The sequence below is a fragment of the Oryctolagus cuniculus genome, chromosome 10 (assembly GCF_964237555.1).
Source record: "Oryctolagus cuniculus chromosome 10, mOryCun1.1, whole genome shotgun sequence".
NCBI lineage: Eukaryota > Metazoa > Chordata > Mammalia > Lagomorpha > Leporidae > Oryctolagus > Oryctolagus cuniculus.
Window position 1 is genome coordinate 111383799 of NC_091441.1, and position 9283 is coordinate 111393081.

The 9283-nt window shown below is 61.7% G+C and overlaps 1 protein-coding gene across 1 annotated transcript; it reads left to right on the plus strand.

Annotated features, from left to right (window-relative positions):
- Positions 1 to 1618: 1618 nt before the first annotated feature.
- On the plus strand, positions 1619 to 3022 carry H1-10 (H1.10 linker histone). The gene has a single exon (XM_070051013.1). The coding sequence runs from the start codon at positions 1956 to 1958 to the stop codon at positions 2592 to 2594; it is 639 nt and encodes a 212-aa protein (XP_069907114.1). The 5' UTR covers positions 1619 to 1955; the 3' UTR covers positions 2595 to 3022.
- Positions 3023 to 9283: the final 6261 nt, after the last annotated feature.

The window sequence follows — 9283 nt, forward strand, 5'->3', positions numbered from 1 at the left end:
ACTGGGCCAGTTCCACCACTTGGGCTCAGCGGGCAGGGGTGGCAGTGGGGCGGCCTTCCAGAAACCTGTTCCCCAGGGTACAGGAAATGGGGATGAGATGGTCTTGGGTCTGTGGTCCAAGGCCCTCAAGGCTTCCTTTGCAGGGACCTGGGCTGTCACCCACCTTCTCTTCTCTGTGTACCTATCACCCTGGGGCCTGAAGTCCATTGACACCCACCCTCCAGCCCCACAAGAGGCTCAACCTGTCCAGCCTCAGCTTTCCCCACCAGCCTCGGTTCCCTCATCTCCAGGGCCTCCCTTACCAGTTTGTCAAGTGTGCAGAATGGGAGGGGTCTGTGAAAGGGGTCAGCCAGAGAACCAGGCCTGACAGGGCTCCAACACATGCACCCACCCCCAACTTTCGGATCTCAGGGCTCCCAGCTTTCCTCACATGAAAATGCCCCTCTCTTTGGCCCTGGGAACCCCAGGCGGCTGGCGTGCTGCGCTCCCCATGGCCTTTTGCGTGCTGGGGTCTGCGGCGCCCACGGCCCCGCGCTCCGGAATCACTCACTGCCCTCCCCAGCGTCTCCCCCACTCTCTGCCTTGCCTAGGCGTTTTTGACCTTTTGGGGCACCTTCTGCACCCCCCCCAAGCAGAGCTTGGGGCCGCAGACTTGCACGAGTTTCCCCTGGAGGAACTCGCCGGTTGCCCCAAGACAGCAGCGCCCGAACGCAAGGGAAGCCCCTGCACAGGACCCACGCCCCTGCGCCCCTCCGCTGAGCTCCCTCCGGACGGGAGATCAGCTCTCCCTGCCATCCCCACCCCAGGTCTCCCGGGAACTCCTCTGGGCGGGGGGGGGGGGTCTCCACCACGCCCTGGCCCGCCTGCCACCCCCGCAGCCGTCGCGTGGCTCTGGGGAGCCCCGCAGCGTCTACGTATCACTGGGAGCGTCGGCTGGAGGGGGTGCGGCCAGACCACGTCCCCGCCGGAGCCCCGGCCGTCGACCCGTCGCGCCCCGTGTGGTGCCCAGGTCCCCAGAGCACAAGAAGAGTTGCAGGCAGAGGCGGGAGGAGCCTCCCACCCTCCGTCCCCTGTGGGTCGGGCGGAGACCCCTCGGGGACGTCCTGGGCGCTCCTCGCTGCCCCGGCCGACCGCGTGAGGGCGTGCCCTGTGTTAGTTGGGACGAATTAAAGCTGGTCCTGCGGCCAGGCCAGGGGCCCCTGGGCCGGGCCAGGGCTTGGGTGCCCGTGGCACACTCTTGGCTGCCGCCTGCAAAGCCCGTGTCGGCGCGGCCTCGCCCGGGGCCTGCGCTATTCGCTCCCAAAAGGGGTGCCCCCCTCCTCGCGCGCTCCCGCAGCCCGGGGTGCGCCGCTCCGTCCCCTTCTGCTGAGCCCTCCCTGGGCGCAGGACGCCTCTGCTTGGCGCCGTGGGCTCGGGCCCCGTCCGGGGTGCACCGCCGAGCGCATCACGGGGCCGTGGAGGCGCAGTCCGGGAAGCCAGTGGCTGAGAAAGGGGCTCGAAGAAGCACAAGTTTGCGCTGGCTCCGGACCAGGCTGTTGTTGTTCTCAACGTGGTCCGCCAGCGAGCTATAAAAGCGGAGTAGAGCGCCCTCGTCGCCAGAGCGCAGCGCGCGCGCCTGGCGATCTCCTCCAGCAGCAACAGCAGCGGCGGCGGCGGCGGCGGCGGCTCGGCGCTTTCCATCTTCGGCTCCGCGACCCTCTCCGGCCCCAGCTCGGACCCTCACCCCGACCCCAGGCTCGCCCCACCCCCCAGGCTCGCCCCGCTCCGCATCGCTCCGGCCCGGCCCGGCCCCCACCCCAGCCCTGCCGCCCGGCCCCAGGCCCGGCCGCGGCCGCTCCCGCCTGGAGCCGCCGCGCGCCCCCAGCCCCCCGGCGCCCCCTCGGCCCCTCGCCTTCCTCTTCCCGGCGCGGCCCCCCGGCTTCCGCGCCCCGCCCGCCACCAACCCGCTCGCCACCATGTCCGTGGAGCTAGAGGAGGCCCTGCCGCCCACGACCGCCGAGGGGGCGGCCAAGAAAGCGGCCAAGGCCGGCGGCTCGGCGGCGTTGTCCCCGTCGAAGAAGAGGAAGAACAGCAAGAAGAAGAACCAGCCGGGCAAGTACAGCCAGCTGGTGGTGGAGACGATCCGCAGGCTGGGCGAGCGCAACGGCTCGTCGCTGGCCAGGATCTACGCCGAGGCCAAGAAGGTGCCGTGGTTCGACCAGCAGAACGGGCGCACCTACCTCAAGTACTCGATCAAGGCGCTGGTGCAGAACGACACGCTGCTGCAGGTGAAGGGCACGGGCGCCAACGGCTCGTTCAAGCTGAACCGCAAGAAGCTGGAGGGCAGCGGGGAGCGGCGCGGGGCCGCGGCCGGGGCCCCGCCGCCCGCCGCCGCGCCCAAGGCCAAGAAGGCGGCCGCGGGCGCCGCAGCCCCGCGGCGCGCGGACAGGAAGCCCGCCAAGGGCGCCAAGCCGGAGAAGCGCTCGCACAAGAAGGGCGCCGCCTCCAAGCAGGACAAAGGCAGCAAGGCCAAGAAGGCGGCGGCCGCCGCGGGCAAGAAGGTGAAGAAGGCGGCCAAGCCCAGCGTCCCCAAAGTGCCCAAGGGCCGCAAGTGAGCGCGCCCCTCTAGCCCGCCCGCGTCCGCTGCAGCCCGGCCCGGCCCGGGCCGCTCCATCTCGGCCCCGGGCCTTCCCTCCCCTCCCCCACCGGCGTAGCGGTTTTTTTTTTTTTTTCGTTGTTTGCTTTAGGTTTTTGAAACAGCCCTGGCGACGCCCCCATTGGCTCTCGCCCTTGGCAACGGCCGTCGTTATGGTTACCGGCCCCTGGGCGCCAATGGCCGCGGCCGCCGCCCGCCCGCTCGGGCGCAAGCGCTGGGCGGCCCGGTCCGGGCTCGCTGGGCGGCGGCGGCGGCGCGCGCCCCGGCTGCCTGCGCCCCCGCCTGCGGGTGCGGCGGGCGGGCGGTGGCCCGCGGCTCGGGGCTGCGCGGCGCTTGTCGTCCCCGGGGGCCTTTTTGCGGGGCACAATAAATTGTCTGAACCTTTGAGCCGCGCTCGTTTTCTTGCAGTGTGTGTGTTGGGGGGGTTCGCACCCGGGGGGCGGGCTCGCGGGACGATGCGGGAGGTCCCGGCAGCCCCGGGACGCTTGGGGTGGACGCCAGGGTGTGGGCGGCCTCGGGAGGCGCGCTGGGCAGTTGGCTTCGGCCTCTCGGCGCACTCCAGCCCGCGTTCACTCTCTGGCTGCCTTTCGCTTGTTAGTTTGAGACGGGCAGGGGACGCCAGGCTTTGCTGGGAAGGAATGGCCCTGGCTGGTGGACACCCTGGTGTCCATTACAGGAACTGGTTGTCTTTCCAGTGGACATTAGGCGGGGGTCTCTTCTGCAGCCAGCCAACCCTGGGGTCAGTGGGAGCAGGGGAAGGTTCTCTCCTGGTGGGGTCGCTCTTGTCCAGGCCGGGCAAGCCTGGGTGAAAGGCAGGAGCTGCCGGCCTGCTAGTGTCCCTCACCTGCCCCTGGCCTAAGTGTGGTCCCAAAACAGACCTCTCAGCCACCTAGGCAAGGGGTCACTGCCCTCCAGACGTCACACCCGGCTGGGGGCTGCTTCCTCTCGCAATGCACGGCTGGGCACCAAGCCCACAGCAGTGGACAGGATGCACCAGTGGGGGGGTGGGGACAACCTTGCCCTGGAGATGGACTTCCAGAGAGCTGCTTGGAAGCCAGCTGGGACCTTGGAGCCTGACAGGGGTGGGAGACACCAGCAAGAGGGCACAGCTACACTGGGCAGCGGCCATTTGGGGTCTGAGGGCTTCTGGGTACCCAGGAGAGAGGCCTAGGTTGGAGCCAGGCTATTTTCCTGCCAGCCCTATCTGCTTGCAGTTCTGACAGGGCAGCAGTGTGCCTGGTATCTTCCTGCGGGTGCTGAGCCAGTCCAAGCTCTTTGGGGCTAGGCAGTAGGAGAGCAGCAGCTAGTGGGCACGAGAGGCCTTGGCCTACACAGGATTCTGTGGGAATGGTGCTACTGACCAGCTCAATGTGATGCCTCAGATTACATCTTCCAGCCCTAAACCAGAAGCACTTGGAGACTTTGTTCCAATCCCAACTAGGCTCACCCCAGTTGTCCGCACTCTGGGGCTGGGGCCTGGGAATTGGCTTTGTGAGCAGCTCCACAAGTGGCTCTGAGATTGAGACAGACTTGGGGAGCGCCACTTGCTGCAGCCAGGCTTCTGACCACACGCTGTCAGTGGCCACTGCTTCCTGCCCGGGTGTTCACTGGACACTCAGGGGCCACTTAGCCTCATGCCTGCTTCTCTGCGTACTCCCAGAACTCCCTCCCCAGATCAAAGCCCCCCACCCTGTTGATCATCTGTCCTTTGGGAACATTCCTGTGCACTCCAGGGCCCCAGGGTGCCCTGCGGGCTGTCCTTATTCCTAACTGCCTTTCCACATTTCTCACTGAATCTACCCCTCGCTGTTGGCGTCATCTGCCTCCACCGCTGGCCTCTGGATCTGAAGCCGCTGCCTCCCTGCCGCCTGTCCCCTTCTCTCCCCCAGCTTGCCGACTTCTCCCCAGGAGCCTGGCGTGCTTCTTGAGCACCTGAGAACGCTGCTGACCGGCCTGCCCTTCTGCTAACAGCACTGTACTGTTTGTTCCTCTGGGCACCCACTCTCAGGCCACAGCACAGGGCTCTGAGGATCTGGCTTCTCCAGCCCCAGGGTTTGCTGTGGGACCGGAGTGAGTGTCCACTCGGCCACGGAGAGTGGGTCAGACGTGGGCTCGTGACCGTGAATTCAAGGCAAGTCACTGCTGGGACTTTTCCCCAGAACTGCTGAGAAACAGGTGCCCTTTCCTCCAGGTCACTAAACGGAGGGGCCCGGGGCCAGGAGCTTCCCGGGAGCTGGGGAATGGACAGGTGCCCGAGAACAAAACAGCTTCTGGATGCAGCCGTTCCTGAAGCCCGAGCCTGACGGCCATGTGATCTGACACCTGCTGTCTGGTTTGAATTGGGTTTGTCACTTGCATCCCGGCCTCTTCCTCCAGAACCATGCCTCCAGCTCTCTGACTTTATGTAAACCTCCTGGGGGTGGGGTGGGGGCGGGGCAGGTTCCATGTCCCCGAGGGGTGTCCCAGGTTGCAGCCTTGTTGACTCTACCCAGTCACCCGTGAGCACTCACTGTGTTCCAGGTGCTCTGCGAGAGACTGCGTGGGCCTCATCTCAGCCTCGCAGGGGATGTCACAAGGCAATGTTGAGTGGCTGCCAGGAGAACCAGGTCAGGCTCTTCTGCCTGGACGCCATACTCTGGGCTGCAGGGTCCAGGACCCTGGATCTGACCTCAGGGAGCCTCAGCTGCAGCTGACCAATGAGGGCCCCTGAGCCTGTCAGGCTGGGGAGGGACATGGAGGGGGCACAGGACCTGCCTGTGACACAGCCCCAGCCTCAGCGCCTCTCTGCACTCTGCATGCCCCTCCCCCGTCACCACCCCATGGATGGGGTGGAGATTCTGGGCCCAGGTCCATTGTGGTCTTTTGGTCTGGGGCAAGACTGTTCTCGCCTCACACCTCAGTTTCCTCATCTGTAAATGGAGCCAAGGAGGATGCCTTTGACTCACTCAGCGGCTGGCCAGGCTGCCCAGCACCCCTCCTCATCCCTGCGGGGAGCACTCTCCACGTCACCAGGCTCGCTCTCCTGACACCCCCTGCCCCGGGCAGCTGCCCTGCCAGGTGGGAGACAGCAGAGGTCCTGGTTCTTGGTATGGCAACTGCTGTTGGGCCCACTGGCATGTGCAGAATGGGGGCAGTGGAACATGTTAAGGTCTTGTCCATGGTCTTCCATAGCACCCACTGGCTGGGCCAGGCTGAGGCCAGGCGCGCCGAGGTAGGGGAAGGTGCTAGGTCCTGTGTGGAAGGAGACACAAGCAGCAGCTTCGACTCAGCACTAGCACAGGCCCTGGCGCCCGGAAGACGTTTGGAGAACGGAGACAACAGCAGGTGACTGACAGAGGGCAGTGCTGCCAGGGCTGGAGCAGAGAAGCAGAGCCAGAGGGGACCCAGGAGGCACGTACAGGATGCGGCGGTTCGCTCTGCCATGGAGAACGGGCCCATGTCGCCATGGCGCCGAGGAAGCCGTTCCTGGGGGCTGTATCGCCCTGACCGGTAGAGCTTCAAGTCCACGGGCAGGTGTTCAGCAGGGAGGCTCCCAAGCAAAGGCTGACCACCTCCCGGCACTGAGGACAGACCGAAACCCGTGTCTGCTCTTGCTGTCCAGCCACGGAGCTCAACAGGTGCACGCCTGACCCCTGTGTCAGAGAAACCAAAGCACGGTGCTGCTTCCCAAGGCGGTGAGGCAGGCGGTCAGCTTCATCCTGGTCTGGCAGGAACCGGCCTTGTGGAAGCACACAGGTAAGTGAGACCTGGGAAATGTAGTTTTGCCTGGCCACCCCAGATCCCTAGGTAGAAAAGGTGTGTGGGGGCGGGGGGTGTGAAGATGAGGAAGAACTAGGCCAGGTGTCTCCAACACACATCCACAGCTGCCAGGCCAACCAGAAGGCACAGATCCCTCCTGAAGAGGGGCCGCAACTACCCGGATTCTGCTCCTGATCTGCTGAATCGCAACACAGCCAAACTTAGGCCAGGTCAGAAGCGCTGGGCTGAGTGTTTGGCACAGTGGTTAAGTTACCGGTAGGGACCCCCAACCACTGCATGGTTTCTTTTACATGAGGTACCTGGAGGAGTCCAAACTGCAGATGAAAAGGGACAGGTGCTTGGTGTAGCAGTTAAAATGCTGCGTGGAGTACCCGATCCAAGTCCCAGCTGCTCTTCTGATGTAGCTTCCTGCTGAAGTGCACCCTGGGAGGCAGTGGTGTTGGTGCTAGTAATTTGGTCCTTGCTACCCACATGGGAGACCCGGATTGAGTTCCTGGCTCCTAGCTCTGGCCAGTCTCAGATGTTGCAGGCATCTGGGGAATGGACCAGTGGACAGGAGTGCTCTCTCTGGCCCTTCGAAGTAAGTAGAATGGCCGTTGTCAAGGGCTGAGCGGAGGGGAAATGGGACCTGCTTCTTAGGTGTTTGTTTGGCAAGATGAAAAAATTCCAGAGACTGCACAGCCATGCGAACAAACACTATTGAATTGTACAATTGAAAGTGGCTAAGATGGCAAATATTATGTATTTCTCCACAATTATAATAAATATCACACAGGCAAAAATCAACGTTTTAGCTGAATGAGGTCTACAGTTCCCCACCTGTGTGATTCTTCAACTCAGTTTTCTATGTGGACCCTTCCAGCCACTTCACAAGAAGCCACATGTGGCGGTGTCCTGGAGGAGACTGAGCCAAAGGAAGCCATAAGCCAGTGGAACCCAGGGCGCACCTGCTGGGGTACAGTGTCTGTACTTCTCACTAGGATTCGAGAGCTCTGCCCAGTGCACTTCCCAAGGGGTCCCTTTTCTGCCAACTTCTTTCCTCCTCCCTCTAGCCCCTATTCTTCTGGTGTCTTAGGGCCTAGAAATGTGGGATTGGACCCAGCCCCAACCTGGCTGCCCTCTAAAACCTCCTGAGGTGGACACTGTGGCACAGCCGTTTAAGCCACGGCTTATAACATCCACATCCCATATTGGAGCACACATTGGAGTTCAGCTGCTCCATTTCCAATCCACCTCCCTGCTGATGTATCCTGGGAAGCAGTGGATACTGGCTGGAGTATTAGGTATCTGCTACCCATGTGGGAAACCTGGCTGTTGTAGGCATTTGGGAAGTGCACCAGCAGTTGGAAGACCCCTCTCTGTCACTTTGCCTTTCAAGCAGATGAAAATATTTTAAAAAAAATGAAACCACCTGTGTTATCCAGTTTGACTTCCGACCCTTTCACTGATGCCCCAGTTCCTTCAGTCCTGTGGCTTCCGTTGCCCACTGGGAATGCTGCCTGCTGGAGCCTAAAGCAAGCTTTTCCTTTTTGGAACCCTAGGATGGAAGCACACCAAGCAGGGATCCACGTCCACACAAGGAACACCAGGACAGGGGTGGGTCTTAGGTTCCCCTGAATAGCCAGCATGTGCTGCCCGGGGCTCCTGGGTGTTTGAGTGTGAGCACCCACCCTCTTGATTGAGAGATGGCCAGACCAAGTCCCAGAGAGGATGCAATCATCTGGCATGTTCTGACTCTGCAGGGGTACGGGGTTCTTCCCTTCGCATCCCTCCCTGCTCACGCTGGCTGAGACAGAGGGAGGATGTGCAGGCTCCAGTGGGAATCTTGGAGACTGAGGCTTCTCCTACAGTCTCTAGTTCCCACCAAAACACCCGTCCTCCATGCCCTTACTGGCAACAGCAGGATCTTGTCCAAAATCTCCAAGCCGAGCCACTCCTCCCAGGCTGGGAGTCCCTCACATGTTTTCCCAACTTCCTGTTCTGAAGAGTATGCTCTCAGCCAACTTTGACCCTTGCCTGGGTCTGTTCAGTCCCAACACAAGGCAGGGCTGGGGTTCAAACACAACAGCAGCATGTGGCGGTGGATCCAGGCGCACTGGAGCCAGGACTGCGACAGTCACCTGAAGTGATCAGAACCATGCGTCCCCGAGCCCTCAGCTGCCTCTAAGCTGCAGGGCAGGGAAGCCCACAAGCCCTGGAGCCCAGCCTGGCCACTGATAGAGGTTGCCAAGGAGAGGGAGGGCTGCCATCTGAGAGCCCAGGGGGTTAGACAGCCACATCCTAGGGCTGCCCTCACTGGCACCAGAGAATGCGGGCCTGGCTGTACCTGGCCACACCCAGACAGGCAGGTGAGGGCAGTCTGGTCCCTGAGATTCAGTTACAAACCAAGGACAGAAGATGCTCTCGTGCTCCATCAGGTGGATTAAGTACTGGTGGAGAGGTGGGGAAAACAGGGATTTAGAAACCCCTGAAGTGGCCATGGCCAACTAGGCTGATGACTCAGAAAAAAAGATGGAGAATGAAATGCCCAATAAAAACCATTTATGAAAGCGTGCAACACAAAACAGTTCTCCGATATCAACACATGCTCTTAACATCACGTTTATAAGAAAGTTCAAAAACTTGAAATGGAAAGGACGCACGTCCACGCAGTGTCTTTTACAGACATGAAAAGAACCCACCAAGCTCACCTGCAACCAAGGAACAGCCGGAGGTGCCAATGAAAAGCAGAGAATTTTGTCATTACTAAAGTTGAAGCAAACACAACACCCGGGTGCACTGTGACAGGAAACTACCGCAAGTTACAGCACTGAACATTCCTAGAAACTTATCTGAATTTTAAAAATTACTTAACAACCAAACCTACACAAACCGGCCCCAAACCGGAAG